The 22774-nt window shown below is 38.8% G+C and overlaps 1 protein-coding gene across 4 annotated transcripts in view; it reads right to left on the bottom strand.

Annotated features, from left to right (window-relative positions):
* Positions 1-3560: 3560 nt before the first annotated feature.
* LOC105734446 (zinc finger matrin-type protein 1-like) overlaps positions 3561-22774 on the bottom strand; it is a 407528-nt gene continuing 388314 nt past the window's right edge. For all 4 annotated transcript variants that reach the window (XM_064364131.1, XM_064364129.1, XM_064364132.1 and 1 more), the window contains 4 exons: positions 20956-21072; positions 19602-19752; positions 6909-6944; positions 3561-4738 (listed from right to left, as the gene is read on the bottom strand). In XM_064364131.1, coding sequence (XP_064220201.1) covers positions 4705-4738; positions 6909-6944; positions 19602-19752; positions 20956-21037 — 303 coding nt within the window. In that variant the 5' untranslated portion in view covers positions 21038-21072 and the 3' untranslated portion in view covers positions 3561-4704. The remainder of the gene's footprint in view (positions 4739-6908; positions 6945-19601; positions 19753-20955; positions 21073-22774) is intronic.

Below are 22774 nucleotides of genomic sequence, written 5' to 3'. Positions count from 1 at the left end.
AAGTGCTTCTAAATAAAATTGCGTAAAGCTTAACACTTCGACGGAGAGAATTCCTACCAGTCCTTTCATCCTGTATTTATCTGGCTACCCTTCATTGAAGTTACATTTATAGCATAATTAATGAAATAAGCTTATCTTCTAACTTGCTTAAACAGTTATGCCAGGTGACTTGGAAATATCTTTCTATTTACAAGGAAGCACTGCTCCCTAAACTGTCTGGGACCTTTCTACATAACTCCTGGCAGTCAAAATATTACACCTTGAGCATGTGACTGAGACTCGACAGGCTGAACAATACACATGCCTCCTAATGCATGTCAACAATTTTACTATCTGGTATAAATGGAAACTTGCTGAATTTATTCCCTAAAATGCTTTTTATGCTTTTCTTGGTTCTGGCTTAGTGGTAATGTATTTAAATGTCTGGAAGAAATATTCAAAAAAATGAAACACATAACTTTAGTTGAGATGCCTACATTTCAAACCAAATACTGGCAGATCAGTGAGAATCTGGGCTAATACCATCCTTATTTGATTAGGATAATCCAGTGAGACACTGACTCATGCCTTCAGATCCTGCCTTTTAATGAATCAATATTTTTAGGGTTATGGTTTTCAGAAGGCAGGTGATAATTTTGGAGATAACATCTCAAGGTGCTGCTGACATTGAGATGCATATGTAATATGTTCCTGGAATGACAGAACACAGCAATGTTGGAATCTCCTTCTGGAAATATACCTACACACACACACACACACACAGACACAGACACAGACACAGACACACACACACACACACACAGACACAGACACAGACACAGACACACACACACACACACACACACACACACACAGCTACTAACCTTTAGATTCTTGAAGCCCCAATACAGGCTTAGCAAATTACCTCTTATTAATGTCAATGAACATTTGAAAATATAAGAAGAGTTGGGAGTGAAAACTTTTTCCTCTGATGGTTCTGTCTTTTCAGCATCGAGAAACTCCTAAGAAAGAAAGGGAAGAAGCAGCTCTCCACTCAAAGATCAATAGTGGGGACAGGAGAAAGGGACAGTGAGAATAGCTAAAGCAATGGCCTTTATCAGCACATGTCACTACCTACACAGAGCAGCAATTCACATGAGAACAGGGGAAGGTGGGGAAAACAAAGAAAAGATATTAGACTTGGATTTTGTAGAATGCCATTAAAATATATCTATTTTAATTTCACATGGCTAAAATTATCAGCTGGCTTTGTATTAATTTTGTCTTGTCTGAAATTAGTTGTCAGACCTCTGTTTATGGCCTAATTACCTTTTTCCTGAAAAAAAAAAAGAGTTAAAAGAAATAACAATAAATTTGCAATGCCAAAGCTACAAGTTTGTGTATTAGGACAGGTTAGGGATTGTTCTAGGAACAGGATTTGAAAATTGTTTAAACAAATGTGAGTTTTATGTTTCTCTGAAGACTAGAATTTTGCTAGTTCTCTCTGTATTATTCACTGCCATGATTACTTCTTGTGACCACAGATACTTGAGTGTGAGTAGTGAATAGATAGCTGCAGTTTGGTGTTATCTATTTTATTTACATCTCTTATCAAGCCAACTAGGTAATCCAAAGGTCATACTCAGGATCACAAATTGGCAAATATTTTTGCTGTAGGCCAGCTAGCAAATACTTTTGTCTTTGTGGGTCATATAATTTCTTTCACAACTACTCAACTCTGCCATGTGTGTAAAAACAGCCATAGACGATGTGCAAACAAATGAGTGTGACTGTGTTCTGATAAAGCTTTATTTATAAAAACAAGCAGTAGGGTAGATTTTGCTCACAGACCATTGTTTGTCAACCCCTGCTAAGGACAATTCAACCAATGGACTATGGAAAGAAAGTAATGTATGCCCAGCCACAGCAGAGAATAAGTGCTCAACAAATATATTTTGAGTAAAAATTAGTATTAATTAAATTAAAGCACACATACACACATTTTAATGCAGATAAATGAAGCTACCTCAAAATCAGAATCTATGATTTTAAAAAATTGTTTTGGTAACTTCTTGGAATCAACAAAACTAAGTAGCAAATGAACATGAAGGAGACACAGATTTAGCAAACTGGCACTTATTACTGTCAATGAATATTTGAAGCTAATGTTCATGGAAGCTAAGTGAAAGGCAAACTGCTCTTCACAATCAATTGGCCACAGAAGATACCACTATATTATATAATACCATATAAAAACTGTGGTTTACAGTTATGCCCTTCTGCCATCAAAATAAAGGAATGTTTCAGGAAGTGTTGGCTAAGTCAGGGAGATGTGGAATGTATTTTTTTTTTTTTAAGATATGCGTTGAAATGAGTAGTTTCAAAATCATTATCTCTCTTGAAAATACGAGCTTTGTCTCATAAATAAGCCCCAAATTTGAGGGTAATGTTCTGATCTCCGTCCTAGCACTGCTCCTTGCCCTATAGTCAGAGTTTCTTCATCCAATGCTAAGGGCTAGGCCAGATAATCAATCCATGGTACACAAACCCTGATTCTAAAATTCAGTGATTCCAATGCTAGCTCCCACTATCTGCTTTTTAGTTAGAGGATCCCTGACTTTTTCTATTATGTTTATTCCCTAAAGGTGAAATGTTGAATTGCTTGATTTTTGCCTCCCCTACTAAGCAAGTTTTCACTCTACTTCCCACGTCCCATCCCAGACCTCTCACAAAAAGAGTCTCATCTGAAATATGAATGCAGTTCCCCACAGGTAGCCAGGAACAGGGTGCACAATCAAGGCAACCCCAAAAAGGGCCCCTCTCCCGGCCGCGCCTGCAAAGTCGTCCTATGCGTCCTGAACATTCCTCAGCTGGAGGGGCTTTTCCCTGCTCAGTGTCTGGACCATTGCCAAGAAGATCTGTCCAGCTGTAAGCCTGATTTTATATAGTTATTTTCACTTATTTTTTATTTTGCAAAATGTAAACGAATCTGTTTAGCTAGGAAATCACGTCCCTTGAAAGTGATTATAACCTAATTTGACATGCAGTATTTGTATACTTATTCTAGTGTTATGATGCATTTACTGTGTTTACATAAATAGAGATTTCTGTATAATTACCACAAGATAATGTAAAGAGTTAATCATATGAAATCCCCCAAAATCTTATTTGGGTGATTTTGTTTTTTAATTTGAAAGTAAAATTTCCTTTAGAAATAAATTCGGCCCATTTCTAAAATATTCTATACATCTTCTTTGAGAGCCTCACAAAAACATCTACTTTCTTTATCCATTCTTGTTGATCATTAATTGATACAGACAAATTGCCCATGTACCTAATATGTGCCAAATACCAGCAAAGATAGTGAATCTTGCCTTCAAGGGTATTACATGTAAACAAGTCTGGAAGGGCTTCATGGAGAAAGGTGGAACTCCGCCTTGAACTTATCTGCTTATCTTTGATAATCATTATGTTTCCTTCATGATCTATACAATGAAACATGAATATAAGAAAAGATTTATATAGAAGAAATATCAAAAAGAGAGGCAATGAGCATGAAGGAAGAATTACACATATTTTAAAGCTTTTCTCTATTTTATTAACAAAGAAAAACATTTCCCTTTAATTGGAATATTTTCCTAAAACTGGGAAGGAGTAATCACATAAAGAACAATCCAGTAGTTCTGTATTCATACACCAATTGAAGATATACTAGTAGATAGCAATACACAAGTAAACCAAAATACTAGCTGTCTATCTTCCTGAAGTTAAATCAGTGTTTCTCTCTGCACGTATCTGCTTCCATTCATTCAGTGTTTTGTTTGTCTGTTTTTGTGATGAAGTCTTGTTCTGTTGTCCAGGCTGGCATGCAGTGCCACAATCTTGGCTCACTGGAACCTCCTCTTCCTTGATTCAAGCAATTCTCATGTCTCAGCCTCCCCAGTATCTGGGATTACAGGCATCTGCCACCACGCCTGGATAATTTTTGTATTTTCAGTAAAAATGGGGTTTTACTACATTGCCCAGGTTGGTCTCAAACTCCTGACTTCAAGTTATCTGCCCACACCTCAGGCTCCCAAGGTGCTGGGATTACAGGCATGAGCCACCACGTCTGGCCTTATTCAGGTTTTCTTTTTTTTTTTTTCTTGAGATGGAGTTTTGCTCTGCCGCTCAGGTTGGAGTGCAGTGGCACAATCTCAGCTCACTGCAATCTCTGCTTCCCAGGTTCAGATGATTCTCCTGCCACAGCCTCCTGAGCCAATGGGATTACAGGCGCACGCCACCATGCCCAGCTAATTTTTGTATTTTAGTAGAGAAAGGTTTTCACCATGTTGCCCAGGCTGGTCTCAAACTCCTGACCTCAAGTGATCTGCCCACCCCTTGGCCTCCCAAAGTGCTGGGATTACAGGCATGAGCCACTGCGCCCGGACTCATTCAGGTTTCATCATGTGCTTAGTTCTGTCTTGGAATATATAAGGGTTAAGAAATTAGGTAAAAGGTCTACCAGTGTACACCAAGCTGTGTGTATAGTGAAAGGAGGGCTGGCAAAATGTCTGCTGTGGCATCTGCTTTAGAAAGGTGAAGATATCACTGCAGGTGTACACATCATGAATGCCATCCTCTCTTATCACTGGGTGCTGGAAAATCAGGTAATCCAGGGAGGAGAAAGTATCCTCATTTCTCCTAAGAGTGTTATTTCTCCATCATCATGTTCAAAACCTTCTCTCAGTTATTTGAGTTCTTTGCTTTATCTTGTTTCCTAAAAGACAAACAACATTTAGATATAGCTATGAAGTAATGTCCCCAGTAAGACAGATATTTAAATGAATGAATTCCATTTCTATTTTTAAAATGTCAGAACAAGAGACAGAGATTCAGAAATAACATGGATTACAAGAATTGCTTATGGTCTTCTTAAAAAAACAAAGTCACTATTCTTTGTCACAAGTATTCATGACTATCTTTATACTCTATATGTTTCAATAAAATATGATTCAATCAATACTTCAATGATTTTTTTCAATCAATGTACACTGACTAAAGTACCTAGTATGTCCAGTGCTTCATGAGTTCATTTCTTTATATCAAAAGAAGGAATAAAAAGTACATACCATTTGGCAATGACATCCTGTAGAATTAAAATAGTGATATTATGCCACAATTTGTACAAGTATTTATTATTACTTCTTTAACTGAATTATTTTTAACCATCACTTAGGAAATATTTAAGAGGTAACACCCTCCAGGTAAGCTGATTAACCAAGTGTACCCTACTTTCTATTTCAAGCCCAAGTTCCATTTTGTTCTCCCATTCTAGATTCAGTATAGGGTCATCATGGTGAAGAATTCTAATTATGTGATTTGGATCTTAGTTCTTCTACTCAGTCCCATGGTCCTTTGAACTAGCTGTCAAACCTTTCTGTGCTTTAGTTTCACTTTCTGCAAAATTGGAATAACAAACAATTCCCATTTCTGTAAGGGTTTATGTAAGTTATTCCCAGAGGGCACATACAGCATTGCCCACCACATGGTAAGGACACAGGAAATGCTCCCTAGTTGCACTGGAAGCACACGAGCCTTGGGTGGCCTTGATTTATACCTATTGCTATATTTTCCTCATTTATTTATTCAGTGTACTTCTTAAATTCTAGTCAATGTCAATGGGAAATTTAATTAATGATAAATTATCCATTTAACTATATGTGTTTTCTTCCTCCCTCCAATATCTCCATTATATTTTTGTCTCATTAATGTGGCTAATTGTGAAGTGACTCTGTTCATGATCACTCTTATTTATCTGTCCATTTGATGTTCCTAGGAGACAGTAGACACTAAGAATGACACTAACTATAATACTAATGGTATAGGGAACTGCCTGATTACAAGGTTTCTTTTTATTACCTACCTCTCATCTTCAGCCTACTTTCCTTTCTAATTGACCCTACTCAGCCAACCCAGGCTACCAAAAATGAGCTCATGTAAAGTACAAAATGTCTAAGGTCTACCTTTGCTCCCCTTTTGCCAATCAGTGCTTATAAAACTCCCAGGGTAAGTTTCCTTATTTTTGTCCTGAGTTCTTTGTCATAATTATCTTAGGAAAAAAAATAATTTCTCCTGCCGCATCTATAGCATTTTCACAGTGTTACATCCAAACAGACTCAATACAGTCTCAAGGAGATGACAGGAAGTTTCTGTGGAGAGTCTTTTCAGAGGTGGGGGATTTTGTTAGAGAGCCACATGCCCCACTTTTGAGGTAATTGCCCCAGTTTTCACATTTTCAGTCTCCTGCGTTTTGGGGAACAAATCTAACGTTCTCTTCCTCCAGGTCCCTGTTGGTTGACTGAACTGTGATAGTGTTGTTTGAAATGGCAAGGGAATGGGATAGAATTGGAGTCATCCAAATAAAAAACATGTGGAATGAGACTCACTATTCAATAATATGTATTCTATGAGACCTCCCCGAGGGCCATCAGGTTTTCAGCAGAATATTAGTTGGTTACTTAACACACTCTATTACTTTCATTTAAAGACTTTAAATCAGGAAGCTTTGCTTAATTTTACTAAACAGGATACCTGAAAGTGGAATCCCCCTTATTTCCAATTGGTAGGATGAGGAAGCGTTTCCTATAACAATGCTCCTTCCACTCTGGAAGGAGATGCTATATCATGAATGTGTGTGTTTGGTCGGCTTAGTACACATAGAATCATATAAAGCATTACTCTTCAGGGTTTTCAGTTGGCAAGCATGAGAAATTGTTTTGTTTTTGTTTTGTTTTAATATTCTCTGATCTCTAAAATGTATCATTTTGCATTTGAGAAACCCAAACAAAAGACGCAAGTATCAGAAATGTCTTGCTTCAAATTATATTAGTTTATAAATAAGCTTAGGATGGTTTACTGAAAACAGGATTAAAATTTCTCTGTCTCACCTACTGCCAACACAACTTGCTTCTGCTGTGGCATATCTGAAGGAAAAAGAATGTTAGATGTGAAATTTAGAAAAAATGACACAGAGAAAAACAATGCTCTTAATAAACAATATATTATTATAAGTGAAACAGAGTGATTGAGTCATGTCACTCTAATGATTTTTCCCCAACAGCTAGCACACCTGCTCTGGCATTGTTTGTGTTCTGGTTTGTTTTCCTTGCTCAGCGGAACTACTTACTGGGAGAACAGTTGTCATGAAGCCATTTACCAAGGTGACTAACCTTCTGCTAGGGTGTCAAACTGCCCCAAATTGGAAGATCAAATAAAATTCTGAATATAATGTCTGGTTGTTGCAGTGAGTACATGTTGTGAAACACTACTGAATGCGGAGCTCAGACTGTCTTTGAGAAATCTTTACCATGGCCCTGAGGGCCATTTTACAGATTGCCTTTCTACATTTTATAGTGTAAACAGCCCAGACTGGAATGAATCAACATGTGTAAAAACGGTGAGGCAGCTCCTCTCTCTCCCTGGATCTCAATGATTGTTACAGTGATGAAGCTTCCAGTCATTCCTCCAGCTCTGACTTGTCATTTGACCTATGCCAAATGTCATCAGTTTCTGGATCCCCATTCATTTCTATAACATGAACACAAATCCACTGTCTTTATCATAGAGATTAAATATAGGCAAGAGATATAAACATAGTTGAAAATGTATAAAGAAATAGTGATTAATATTAAGAACAATTTTGAGTATTATTTGGTAGAAGATCATTACTAGTAAGTACATAAGAACAGGGTTAGGGGTTGTAAACCCATTTCTCATACTTGTTATCTAATTTACATGCCATAATCGATTGTAGATTGTCATCTTGATGCCATTCATCCTTGAAGCACTGACATTTGCTATTCTAGAGAAGGCCATTTCACAGAGTTCTCTATTATTATAACTGAACTTCTGTTTCTGAATGAGATTCAGTGGGATTTCTAGAGTAGGGGGAATAGAACACCCATTTCTACTTTTCTGTCTTCAAAGCTAAGATGTAGCAATGATTACACATTCTTTTTAAGAAAATAGCCTCAAATTTAGGGCAATGGGAATCAGTTGTAAAGAGTAGTCACCAATAATCTGTAATCTCAATTCCTGCACAAAGACCATTTAGCATAATGTGGCCCATATTTACTAAGCAAAAATAGGACACTGTCTGGAACCAGAAGAAACAGCTAGTAGTGCAGGGTTGACACTGTGGAATGGTACTGAATGGGTCATTCTAATTCGCCAGGCCTTCTCACAACAATGTCACAGCCTTGGAGTCACAAGACACGGAGTTCTTATATAGCCTTAGCTGTGACAGTATCTTCTGAAACTTCTTTCTGCTATATCTTGAGAGGTAAGTCAAGCGTCTATTTGGAGGCAAGACCTTAGTTTTGTGTTGATTTTGTGTCTTGTAGTTTGAGTTAGGAAAAATATCATTATAAACATAAAGGTGAAACAAACACAATGCCATCTGCAAATGAGTTGGCTGTTTGGCGGATGCTCTGCCCAGCATGGAACGTCTATATACGTTCATTCTTAAGTCTCAGGAGCTGCACTTGAGGTGTCTGCGAATTGTAAATTACCATCTGATGTGTGACACCAGGGTTTATCATCTTACACTTGATTAAGTCAAGCAGGATACTGTTTATAATAAGCTACAGATCTGTGTGGTTTAATTGGATAACCTTGTAAAGTACTTAGGTCAGGGTTGGTTGCATAGTAAGCTCTCAATAAAATTAGACTCTGAGTAATTGTCATGGAACTATTTTAGAGAAAAATGGCTTTAAAAGACCATCACATCCAGCCTTCTGCCTCTACATAGTAAGTATAATATAATGAATTACTTTCTCCAACTCTTCATTCTCTTATCTTATACATTTACATGTCTGTCATGGCTTGGCCATATGCTTTCTTTGGTCAATGGGACATTACAGGAATGTGTGAGAGCAGAGCTGAAATATGCTTGTGGAATTGACCTGCTATCTTGCACTTCTACCATTTCCATGAGAAGAATATTCCCCAGATAGTCACTCTCCCTTCAGCTTGGGCCTCAGAATGCATATGGCTGTCCCAGTCACCTCACAGCCTGAAGCAGAGCAGTCCCAGTTGACCCACTAAAGCATGGATGAAAAATACCAGTTGTATGCCACTGAGTTTGAGGGTGATTTGATGCATGCCATTGTTGTGGCAATGGCTGATAGATACTGTTAGTATAAACTATTATATGCCTTTAATGTGTGAGGCATCCAAAACCCTGAAAGGGCAAGTGTGTTAATTTTCTAGAGCTGCCATAACAAAGTATCATCCATTGAATGGCTTAAACAATATAATTTTCTCACAGTTCTGCAGTCTAGAAGGCCAAGATCAAGTTGTTGGAAGGGCTGGTTTGGGCTGAGGTCCATGTGGTAAAGATCTATCCCAGGAAACTCTCCCTGACTTATAGATAGCTGTCTTCTCTCTGTGCCTTCAAAAGGTCTTCCCTCCATGCATTTATCTGTGTCCTGATTTTCTCTTCTTTTAAAGACATCGGTCATATTGGATTAGGGCCCAGCCTAGTGACTGCATTTTAATTATCTCATTAAAGACTCTGTCTCCAAATACAGTCACATTTTGAAGTACAGGGCATTAGGACTTCAACACATGGATTTTGAGGAGACAAAATTCAGTCCATAACAGTAAGTGATGTACAAGTTTTCTACCAGTACAGAGAAATAAAACCCAATTTGTCTGCTTCTTTTCAATTTCAGTCTTGGGTTAGCAATCTTTTCATGGACTCTAGAATTCACTTCTCCACAAGCTAATATCTGTGTGTTTTAGCTACCTAATGCTACATGCCTGGAAATTTAGGACTGAGCATTGGAGGAGCACATTTCGGTGAGCAGAGGCTGGACATATCACTCTTATGGTGCCATTTACATTTCAGAAAATGTACGGCATTGCATTCTGACTCTGAGGGATCATCTGTACCCACCATTTTTGTCATCAATAAAACAGCAACAGGTAAAGCATTAAAGTAAGTTGTCGAAATTGAAAAGGAATTTATCTGTCAATTAATCAGCATATAACTAGGCAAATGTGTATGAGAATGTTTCTGTATGGCAGACTCCTCAAATGGTAAAGAGAAAACTTTCAAATATGTACTAGGAAATGCCTTCAGACAAATAAAGTCTGCTGTATATTGTGCCTGACTTGGGATGAACACCTTCGAGAAGTTTCAGTGTGCACAGTTCATCTTAGGCAAACCAGACTTTAGTCAGAAACCTTACCTTCATCATGATCTTCCAAGCTCTGTCACCTCAATCATGTTTTCTGATATTTTATAACAACTCCCATGTGCACCTGTTCCCCTAGTAGCTTTCCCTGCAGTTTTTTTTTTTTTTTCCTTTCTATGGTCTCTAGGACTCCTTTGTGATTTCACTAATAAAGTAATGAAAACATTTCGACTGAGCAAAACATATTACAAAAAGAAAGAAAGTGAGAAAGGAAAGAAAAAAAGAAAGAAAAGGAGAGAAAGAAAGAAAGAGAGAGAGTGGGAGGGAGGTAAGAAGGAAGGAAGGAAAAAAGGAGGAAGGGAGGGAGGGAGAGAGGGAGAGGGAAGGAGAGAGGGAGGGAAGGAGGAAAGAAGGAAGGAAGGGAAAGAGGGAGGAAGGGATGGAGGGAGAGGGAGGAAGGGAGGGAGGAAGAAAAGAAGGAAGGAAGGAAGGAAAGGAGGGAGGGAGGGAAGGAAAAGGGAGGAAGGGAGGGAGGAAGAAAAGAAGGAAGGAAGGAAGGAAAGGAGGGAGGGAGGGAAGGAAAAGGGAGGAAGGGAGGGAGGGAGAGAGGGAGGAAGGGAGGAAGAAAAGAAGAAGGAGGAAGGAAGGAAGGAAGGGAAGCAGGGAGGGATGGAGGGAGGGAGGTAGGGAGGGAGTGGGGAGGGAGGGAAGTAAAAGGGAGGGAGGAAGAAAAGAATGCAGGCAGGCAGGAGGGAAGGAAGGAAGGGAGGGAGGGAGGGAGGAAGGGAGGGAGGGAAGGAGCGAGGACCAACATTCTTCACCTGACTTTGAAAACCTCTCCAAAATGGAAGTTCTTTCACTTCACTTCCCCTACCCACACAAGTCTCTCATATAAGCCCTTCTCTGCACGTGGACCTGGATTTTTGCTAAATTCATACAACTCTTAATCTTATCCAATTCACTGCTTTAACACATACTGTTTCCCTACCTGAAGTCACCTCTCTCATCCTCTCCACCTGTGCTAATATTGTCATGTGTCAAGGCACAGACCAAGAGGCTTCTAAACCCTTCCTGTTCACCCAGCCCACAGACTTACTCTCCACCCCCTACTTCCAACCCTTATAGCCTTTGTCTCTCTCAGACCTTTATCATGCATTATCACATAAAGTTACTCATCTTTTTAACAAATACATTTTCTCTCCCCAATGACATTATTAGTTCTTTACAAACAAGAACTCATCTTTTCACTGATATTACTATTAACAATGAAAACAGTGTTAAGTATGCAGCAGATTCCTCTTTAAAAATACATTGAATAACATATTTATTGAATGAATCAATGGCATAAACTCAATATATGCTTATTAATTGAATAATGAAATATGGAAGAAACAAAGCAATTATGTACTGAATAAGCAAATCTCTGAAGTCAAGCCCACAGACTGCCCAGATGCTTCCACCCATGGGAAAAGTTCCACAGTTCCAAATCACAGTTGGATGATATTTACACGGTTTAATACCATCTTTACTGAATTATCTCAAGTTTTCACTGATATCAGAAATAAATGTTTTTGTCATACAGCCTGATTTATATTTCTTGGCATAGCATTTTATTCATAACACGAGTATTTAGAGTCATTTGTTTTTAGTACAGTTTAACTCAGAAGTACTGTATGCAGGGCATTCAAGTTTTTGATGGTTCAGTGACGTCAAATACACTTCAGAAGTGAATCTGGGTCAGAAGACCTTATTTTGGAGATAAAACAGTGAGAGTATAGAAAGGTTAAATAATATGCTCCCAAGATGCATGGCTAATTGGTAAAAAGCTCTAGTATAGAATAGAGATTCTTTCAGTCCCTATACCATATTCTTCACCTCCTCCTGCTGCCTCTATTGGTGAAAGACAATCTGCAATATGACCATTTCCTTCGAAATAACATTTTAATGTTATTCTCTGCACATCGACTATTCACATGCTATAGATTATAGCATAATCTATATTATGCTGTGTATAGAAGTAGTTTAATTTCCAGCACCATAAGGAAGTCTTTGTAGGGATTTCCCTCAACTAAGACAAGATAGAAATTGGTATAAACATGTGATCAAGAAGGAGGCAAGCACAGGACACCCTAGTTGAGGTGAAACTAGTGAAGAGACACCAACCAGGCAAATGCAGAAGTGGACAAGCTGAAATGAACCACAATCATGCCATATTTGCTTTGCCATTTAAGATCCTTAAGCAGCTATCCCACCTTACTCAAAAGTTTTCATTCATACTATCTGCTATTAACTAAATGTTTGTAAAATCCTAAAATTCATATGTTGAAGCTCTAATCCTCAAGGTGATAGTATTTGAAAGTGGGGCCTTTGGGAGGTAACTAGATTTAGACAAGGTCAAGAGGGTGGAGCTCTTATAATGGTCTTAATACCCTATATAAAGGAGAAGATATACACAATCTCTTTCTATTTCTCTCTTTCTCTTCCTCCACAGGAATGCTCCAAAGAAAGGCCACATGAGGACACAAGAAGAGATGGCATCTGCAAGTCAGGAATAGAACTCTCACTAAGAACCAAATGCACTGGCACCTTGATCTTGGGCTTTCCAGCCTCCAGAACTGCGAGAAATACGTGTCTGTTGTTTAACTCACCCAATTCATGGTATTTTGTTATAACAGTCCAAAAAGACTAAGATAGTGACTGGTACCAAGAAAGTGTGGTGCTGCTGTAACAAATACCTAGAAATGTGGAAGTGCCTTTGGAACTGGGTGATGGGTAGAGACTGAGAGAGTTTTAAGATGTATACTAGAAAAAGCTGAGATTTCCATAAAGGGCAATTAGGGATGATTCAAATGAGACTTAGAAAAGAGGAAAGCTGCAGACAGAGCTTCTTTCTTCTTGGGGAATATCTAAATAATTATGAATGAGATGTTGGCAGAAATATGGGCAATAATGGCCATTTTGGTAAAGCCTCAGGTAGAAGTGAGAAACATTATTGGAAACTGGGAAAAAAGGCAACTTTTGTTTTTTTTAAAAAATAATACTTGGATGAATTGCATTTATGTTCTAAAGTTTTGAAGAAGGTAGAACTTCCAACAATGAAATTAGATATTTAGCTGAGAATATTTCCAAGTGAAGGGTCAGAGGAGTGGCTCAGTTCCTCCTGACTACTTATACTAAAATGCATGAAGACAGAAATAAATTGAAGAAGGAATTGTGAAGCAAAGATAAACCAGAACTTAAAGACTGGAACATTCTCAGACCATCTATATTGTGGAGAACACTAGGAGTGTGGTGGAGCAACCACTTGATAAGAGGATTAATATGGGTAGGAACCACGGACCTAATCAGCCACCCCAGCAAGAACGATGCTAATTCGAACACAAGGGGACAGAGATGAGACTAAATGAAGGAAAGTTGTCACACTTCTTACATCCTATGAGACTAGACCAGAGAGCTATTTGCTGTCAACGTCATTCTTCAGGCAATAGAAGGATGACCCTGAAGGTGATTCAGAAATCATCAGAGCTGCCTCCTTGCTTTCCAAGAAGCAGGAAGGGCAAATGCCTTCACTTCAACAGTCAGATTGCAGCATCCTGGAGCAGTAAAGGGGGGCCCACCAAGAGACTTTGAAGCATGACTCTTCACCCCTACCTGGCAGACCCACCCACCCCAATGAGCCTGGAAGGCAGGACTGCTGTTTCAGTTCATCCAGTGGGCAGGAAATTATTTTAAAGAGAATTGTTACTGAGCCTTAAGATTTTATGGCATTTGCCTGGCTAAGTTTTGGACTTGCTTGGGATCCATCATTCTTTCTTCATTCAGGTTTCTCTCTTTTGAGGGGAATTGTCTATCCTATTTATGTCTTATCATTGTATTTTAGAAACACATAATTTTTCTGGTTTCACAGGATCACAGATAGAGAGGAATTTTGCTTCAGGATAAATTGTATTTCTAGTTTCATCTATATTTTATTTAGATAACATTTAAATAAAACTTTGGACTTTAGAATTGATGCTGGAGCAAGAGTTCTGGGGTAATTTGGATGGAATAAGTGTATTTTGTATGCAGGAAGGACATTAATTTGGGGGACCCGGGATATATTATTATAGACTTAATATTTTTGTTCCCCCAAAATTTAAATGTTGAATACCTAATCCCCACTGTGATAATATTTAGAGGTGGAGCATTTGGGAGGTAATAGGGTTAAACTAGGTCATGAAATTGGAGTTTTCATGATTGGATTAACATTCTTATTTAAAAAGAAAACACAAGATCTCTCTCTCTCTCTCTCTCTCTCTCTCACTCCCCCCCTTCTCTTTCTCTCTTTCTCTCTCTTCAGGTGCATGCACTAAGGAAAGACCATGTGAAGACATAATGAGAACACTGTATCTACAAATCAGGAAGAGGACCCTTACCAACAACTGAATCCACTGCACTCTGAATTTGAATTTTGTAGCCTCCAGAATTGTGAAAAATAAATGTGTATTATCCAAGCCATCCAGTTCATGGTATTTTGTTATAGCATGCTGAGAAAACTAAGAGACTAAGATACCCATTCAATACACCTTGACTCACCTGACTTTAAACTCATTTCAGCTCTGTGTTAAGAGGAAAGCGAGACCAGGAGTGGTGGCTCACACCTGTAATCCCAGCACATCGGGAGGCCAAGCACATTGGGAGGCCAAGAGGGGAGGATCACTTGAGCTCAAGAGTTCAAGACCAGCCTGGCTATTATAGCAAGACCTCCTCTCTACTAAAAATTAAAAAAATTAGCTAGGCATGGTAGTGTGAACCTGCAGTCCCCGCTACTCTGAGGGCTGAGGCAGGAGGATTGGTTGAGACTTGGAGATGGAGGGTGTAGTGAGCTATAATTGTGCCACTATACTCCAGTCTGGGTGAAAGAGAAAGACCCTGTCTCAAAAAAAAAAATAATTAATTCAATTTTTATTTTAAAAAAGAGGGTTAATAGCCTGGTTCTGCAATGTCACGTATGTACCCATTATCAGTGACCTTCTGGTGACAATGTAGGCACAGCACAGGTAGGCAACAGAGATAAAAGTTTATCTAATTAACAAAAAAACTGATTATTCACAATAGTTCAGATATGGAAAGAACTTAAGTGTGCATTGACAAGTGAATGGTAAAGAATGTTTGTGTATATGTATCTATACTTTATAAATAAATACGTATAATAGAATATATATATATATATATATATATATACAGCCTTATGTATATATATATAGCCTTTAAAAAGAAGGCAATCTTGCTATTTGTTTCAACATAAATAAAACTGGAGGATATTAGGATAAATGAAATAAACAAGAGACAGAAAGACAAATACTACCTGACCTCACTTGCATATGGAATCCAAAAAACCCAAACTCGTAGAAACAGAGTAGAAGGGTGGTTGTCAGGGGCCAGGAGTGGAGGGAAATGGGAGATGCTGGTCACAGGGTACACACTTTCAGTTTTAAAATGAATAAGTTCTGAGAATCTAATGTACAGCATGGTGACAACAGTTGATAATAATGTATTGTATACTTGAAATTTGCTAAGAGAAAATCTTATGTATTCTCACTACAAAAAAATAAAAGGGAACTATATGGGGCAATGACTCTTAATTTGCTTGATTGTGGTGATCATTTCACAATATAAATGTATGCCCAAATATTTTTGGATGTGTAATTTAAATGTATACAATTTCTATTTGTTAATTATACCTCAATAAAGCCAGGGGGAAAGGATTGGATTCCAGAAACGATTCTCCTGTTAGCTGTGTGGATCTGAGGTTCTGCATTCAATCTACACATTTGTATCCAAAAAAGGTTGGACTAGAAAAAGACTTGCCATGTAGTGTCCCCAGAAACCCTGTGGTCTCCCAGAGGTGCCTCTTGGCTTAATCAGCTAAGTTATCAGGTTATGAATTCATGCTTCCCAACCCAACTTCAACTGGAGCAGTTCTGTTTTAATCCACTGAATACACCAAGATTCTGCATAATGCTTAACTGGGGAAAATAAAGAGTCCTACTGTTAAAACAATAGCAACAAAAACAAAATGTTTGAAATCCACTGAGGTAATTAACCTCAGGTACCTGCTGGCTCCTTCTTTCTGTGAGCTATTAGAGGGTAGCTTGGCCTTTCTGGTGCCTTTCAAATCCTATCAAGTAGTTCTGATCTTGTCTGGATCAGCCTGTGTTATTGGGACCAGCCTGCATTATTGAAGGTACCTACCACACAGATTCTTAGAGGAATCATTCTCCCTGCTTTGAGGGCTTGCTAAGCCATACACAACCCAGGATTCTAGATCCAATCAGAAAGGTATGGATAAAATAAAATTTCTGCATTTTCGCCTATGGCTTAGACCCACTGTGAAAAAGTTCTGGGATCGTGTGAGGATCTAACTCAACAAATGTTCATTGAACATCAAATACAGGCTACACATTAGTTTGGTGCTGCTAGGTTTGAGCTGAGATTTGTCATTTTGTTTTTGGTCTTACTATTATTTGTTGCTGTTGTTGCTTTTCCATACTTAATTCAGAAACTCCAGTTCCTACAACTTCATGGATGTCCTTTCCCCTGCTCTACATATTTCCATTGAATTCTTCCACCCACTGTTTAGCACTTACTGAATGTCCAATACTGAGCTACATACGGGGAGATATAGAAGAAATGTTTAAAAGATATGGTCCCTGTCTTCAAGGATTTACAGTGTATCGAGGAGAGAAAAAACCTTCCACATACAACACCAACAGGTAACAAAGGGAGAGTGCTAAATTAGCTACAACCACCTGCCAAAGGTGTGATACTGACACTAAATCTGCTTGGCAGTTTGGAAAGGGCAAGATCAGAGTGAGCTGGAGTTTTGGGGTCAGGGGTAGGGTTTGATCTGTTTATTGAAGGGCTAGAAAAATTTGGACATAAAGAGAGAATGTCTACTTATAGGAAAAAAGGAAAAAGCAGAAAACAAGCCCAAGGGTCCCTAAAGAGACCGGCTGCCTTGGAGCAAAAGCTTATTACATCAAAGAGCCAAGACACCTAGCCACTGCCATCATGTTGGTGGAGGTTGTTGGTCAAGTGACTTCCTTTTCCTGGATCTCAACTCATCATTTTCCAATGAAAATTAGCTCCTGGGTTCCTATTTATCTTAAAGATGCATCTCCATTTAAATGTGTTTAATGCTTGCAACGTGCTCAGTGTTCACTACCTGTGAGAGAGAAACACATTATTATTACCATAATCATCGTTTACCACCTGCTTGCCTCACTTGAACCCATTACTCATGCCATCCCTCTCCCAGGAGGAACCCTTTGTCCCCTCCCAGGGTTCATACGCCTGCTCTTTGGGAGATAAATTTCCTAAGTTTTACATTTTACAGTGATCCCTTTCAAATGCTTGGGGAACTTGAAAAGCAAAGTGGTACTTGATTTGGATTCCTCAATAACTATGCTTGCTTTTGAGAAGCTGATGCTATTGACAGTGGGTCAGTGTCGTCTCAAAGTCAGCAAAATAAAACATCTGACAGAGTGACTTAGGAAACATAAGGTCCAAAATATCTTCCAAGGTAGGGGTCTTCCCATATGAGAACAATCTTCCACATTTTCCTGTTTCTCCCATGTTCTCCTTTTCTTAAGCTAACAATGATAATCTGGGAATAAATACACATTTTCTAAAGGAGAAATCCTGCCAAGCTTATTAATCTCATGCCGATGTGATGATACTTTTACTACTTTGTAATATGGCTTCTTAAAAAACAAGTCGGAAGGAGGGGGGAGAAGCCCACCAAAAAAACAACAAATATTCGCCAATCCATATGGTCAGTAATTGCTGTTTAATAGTCCTCCTATTACAAACCTAAGAGGCAGCAGTCTGAATTACCAGTAGAGTATTAATAAACAGGAATGAGTTAATAGTGCATAAAGACCTTCTAGTGGAACAGTGGGGGAGTTGAATATTCTTTTCTTCAGTCAGCTGTAAGTAATTACTGCATGGTGTGCTTCTGACTATTACCATAACAGAGCAATTGGACGTGAAGAATGGATAATAGTACGGACATGGAGGTATTTTTAGAATATCAGCAATGAAGCAGGTAACTGGTCTACTCCAGTAGAAACCTTTAAATAAGTTCGAAGACTTATTTTTTTTTCCTTATGACATTTAGCCATGGTAGAATTTTAAAAAGATCAATCTAATACATTATTTAAAATAACTTTACAAAGAGGATGCCTGTGATATGTAAATAAGAAGGCAAGAAGGGAGGAAGGAAAAGCCTAAAAAGCCCAGGCGGACACGAGGCATGAGCCGACGTTACTGTAACTACATAATCACAGGTTCCCTCCTGCTCCTCGGAGACACAGCCTTCCTCTGCCTGGATGCCCAATCTGCTTGACTGGCTCCCACTGGCTGCTCAGGTGAAAGTGAAAATATTCAAATCAGAGCTATAACTATGATTGCTGGAGTTGTGAGTTTTCTAAAATTGAGTTAGTCATCCTCAGTGATTTAATGATGCATATCATTTATTTTAAAATATTATTACAGGGGCATTGACTGAGCTGAGGCTCCTTTTTCAAGGGACTGTCCATTATGCAATGCGGCAGGGTATGTCATGGATGGCGGCAGGCTGAGATATTGTCTAACAGCACAACATATGTTCTCAGATGAAAACAGCTTGAGACTTTGATTCAGAAAGCGGTAATTTTGTAAATGCACACAAATATCATTTAAGGAATATTTTGATTTTTTTTTCAGGGTATAGGTCCTTCTCTTGCCTCCTGGCTGCACAGGCTGATGCTGATTTTTCAATTTGCAGGTTTGTTAAGCATCATGGAATGTTTTGGTTCTCAATCAAGAATATTCTTCCCAAGTGGTTCCAAAGTCCTACGCTTGAAAATAAACGCGTGTCCTCTTTGTCTCCTAGCAGCATGTGTTCCAACGTACAATAGCAGCACAGGACGGAGCAAGGCATTGCCTTTGATTGAACCATCCTATAGGTTTTTAACCTGCCACTCTCAGGGGCTGCAAGCTTTCTTAAAGCCAGGCAGCACGCTCTCTTCTTTGGGCGGCTCTGGCAGCTGGAGTCCAACGGGGGTGGTCAGGAGCCAGGACCCAAGTCCTCCTCCTGGCAGGATTCCTGTCTTACGTTGTGGCACAGGAGCTGAACAGAGGATAAGCCACCCCAGTGCTAATGACCTCAGAGTCCCACCTGAAAGGAAGAAGCATAACCTATGGGACAGGTGGCAATGCGTAACTGATCTCTGCTCACCCCTTTGAAGTCCTCTGACAAACAATTGTGTGTGAAATAAACACTGTCACACTTATTTTTCCTGAAAAACCACTTTATTGTGTCTGAGCTCCACCAGCCAGTATATTCTGATTCATCCAGACACAGCCCCTTGCTTGCTAAAAGACGCGGCAGTGTAAATTTACAGCTGTATATTTCACCTGTTTAGCTGGTGATTCTTAATAGAAGTCAAGGGCACACCTGTAGAGGTGTTATGGTGACCCAGGGAGAATGGCAGCTTCTCCATGTCACTGGTTTCAGTTTTCTTTTTTTGATGTGTTTGAAAATAGAGTAGTTCTCTTTTCCATAAATCTACAGAAAGATGAAGACAAAAGAAAATCTGGCTAATTAAATGCCAATTTTAAACAAAATTTTTCACATTGAACAAAGGTCAAAGGTCGTTTATAGAAAGTGCTCATGACCTCATATTTTAAGGCATTTTAGTGTTTAGAGCATTTGTGTTGCTAATTCAGTAAAATTTTGAGCTCTTTACAACTCTCTTTCTATGATACCACACTATTTATGATGATAAGTATGTGCCATTTAAATTTATTCTGCATCTCCTCTTAATCCTGAAGTTCCCAAGGGCATGGGATGGACTTCTGGGTTTTATACCCAGGGTTGACCCCTGATCCAAAGGACCAGTATAAGAACTTCCCTAGGAAATGATACCACCAACAACCAGAACTGTTACTGTTTCATACCTAGAAAACCTTGGGAGTGGAGAATAAGAGAATTCTCCTGAGTGAAACTAAGAGGGAGAAAGGGGAGTCCAACTCCTTTATGTTTCCATTTAGCTCTGAGAAGCCCAGGGAAAAAGAAATACCTGGAATTGTTAAGAAGCTGAGCAGTTTCAGAGGACACTAATTTATCTCTTCAGCATTTCAGCTGGCAACTCTCTAGTCAAAAATTCTTGGTATTTTCAGGTGTTCCATTGAAACAACCTAGTAGGCCAACACTCCAAAAAGAACCAGTGAAAAGATAAAAGATAAATTATTTAGAGTCGATTACACAACTCAACCACTATAAAACTTTCCAGAGTGATTGAATTCAGCTACCAGATTCATGGGTTATCATGACAACTATTAGGCCTCACGAAGATCTTTTTTTTTTTCCAGCATTTGGTAAGTAATCCTCTGAAATGTCCAGTTATATAATATTGTAAATAACAATGATAATAAAAGGTGTAAATAATTTGGCCTCTACTTCCTCATTGGTTTCGTCTCCTACTATCCTCTTCATGGCTTTATTTCAGTTCTTTATTTCAGAGATAACCCTGAGCTTATCTCTGCATCTAGGTCTTTGCATTGTCTGTTTCTTCTGCCTAGAATACATTCAACCTCAGTTAAAATGTCATCTCTGCTGGGTGCAGCTGCTCACGCCTGTAGTCCCAACACTTTGGGAGGCCAAGGCAGGCAGATCACGAGGTCAAGAGATGGAGACCATCCTGGCCAACATGGTGAAACCCCGTCTCTACTAAAAATACAAAAACTAGCTGGACATGGTGGCACGTACCTGTAATCCCAGCTACTTGGGAGGCTGAGGCAGGAGAATTGCTTGAACTTGGGAGGTGGAAGTTGCAGTGAGCTGAGATCATGCTGCTGCACTCCAACCTGGTGACAGAGCGAGACTCTGTCTCAAAAAAAGAAAAAAAGAAGAAGCCATCTCAGCAAACTATTCTTAGTGGCTTTCTAAGCATTCTCTAGACCTGCTTTATTTTCTTCACAGAATTTATACTAGCTTATGTTTTCTTGTTTGTATATATGCTAGATTGAACTGTTCTTAATTCTTGACTCCCTCTTGCTATAATATACATGTCATTTGACATGTAACCATGAGTAGAAAATATTCCTGCCTTATTGCAGTTAGGCTTAGTCATCTGACTTGCATTGGTTAATTAAATGTTGGTAGTCATGATGAGAATAGGCTTCAAATACGCCATGTGTCTTGCTTGGATCCTGGTGCTTCTGCCTTTCCCTGTTAAAGAAATAGACCCAGTTAGTCAGTTTTTGAAGAAGAGTGAAGAGACTCTTAGGACAAATCTGAACATAATCAGAGTCTTAGAACCAAGTCTCCCTATGACCCAAAGTAGTGCTGTTTCAGCCAACCCATGGGACCATTAGCAAGAAAACAAATACTTGCATAGGCCACTGGGTTTTGGGTTTGGGTGTGAGGTTTGTTATATATCATTCTTGTGGCAATTGCTAGTTAACATAGAAACTCTACCAAAAATGGGCTTCTGCTTTCAAAAAATATTAAAACGTATCATTGCTTTGGGATCACATGGTAAGAAAAGGAGAAACTATTATTTAAAAAGTAATAGAAACCTAGAAAATGAAACCCCATATTATACAGTACCAAAACATTTGATAAAACTGTAGACTACAATAATCTGGAAGGCAAAAAATATATGAAATGTACTCGTAGCTTTGAGCTGGGAAGTTTTGGGGGAAAAATATTTATAGTATGAGTTGGCTGTTGTTATGTGCATTTAATAAGTTACTACAAGAAAAATATAAGCTTGAAAAAGAATTGACTGATTAGCAAATAGGATTGAGGGAAACAGAGAACCCCAAAATTCAGGAAATTATAAGTTTGAAAATTAAACCATTTCTCTCTATGGAGAACATTGTCATTAGAACATCTCCATGAGATAAAGACAAAATCAAGATAGTTTTCACACCCAATGGTAAGATTCCTGAAAAGATTAAGGAGACTGAGACTGAGGGTGCATCTCACAGGTGCCTAACACATGCAAATTACCTACTTCTATCTAGAGAGGAACCTGTCACTAAAAGAATTATGGTTGAGGCATTTGGCACATTGTAGTTGACTGGAAGCAAAATAGACACCTCACAAAGTTTTTGAGAAAGCTGTATTGGCAAGATTACCACCAGCCTGGACTTTTTAAAAAATATGTCTATTTGAAATATATAAGAATATCTGAGACCCCAAAATTTTACAGACAGGAAGCAGGCTGAGAAATCTGCTCAGCCACCAAGAGGGCATATTCTCCTTTACTCATCAGAAAGCCAAAGATGAAAAAGAAAGGAGTTCCAAGACAAGAACAAAGACTCATGTACAACAGTAGACTGGGGATAAACTCCCAGGTACGGAACCAGGGCTTAACCAAAATGTATACCGACATCTTTGTAGGAGACCCTGGCAAAATTTGCTCAGCAGAGTTTCAAAATTCCTATATACCAGTGACTTCCATGTTTCTCCCAGTTGTGTCCTTGCTGAATGCAGCTGTTTGTTTGTTCTATTTCTATTCCAGCATGGGACATTAGATATATGGGGGCAGATAACGTATCTTTTCAGTTCATAGAAGTCC

Source organism: Aotus nancymaae, unplaced genomic scaffold (assembly GCF_030222135.1).
Source record: "Aotus nancymaae isolate 86718 unplaced genomic scaffold, 86718_ANA_hifiasm-v0.15.2.pri h1tg000057l, whole genome shotgun sequence".
Taxonomy (NCBI): Eukaryota; Metazoa; Chordata; class Mammalia; order Primates; family Aotidae; genus Aotus; species Aotus nancymaae.
This window is presented reverse-complemented; position numbering and strand designations above follow the sequence as displayed.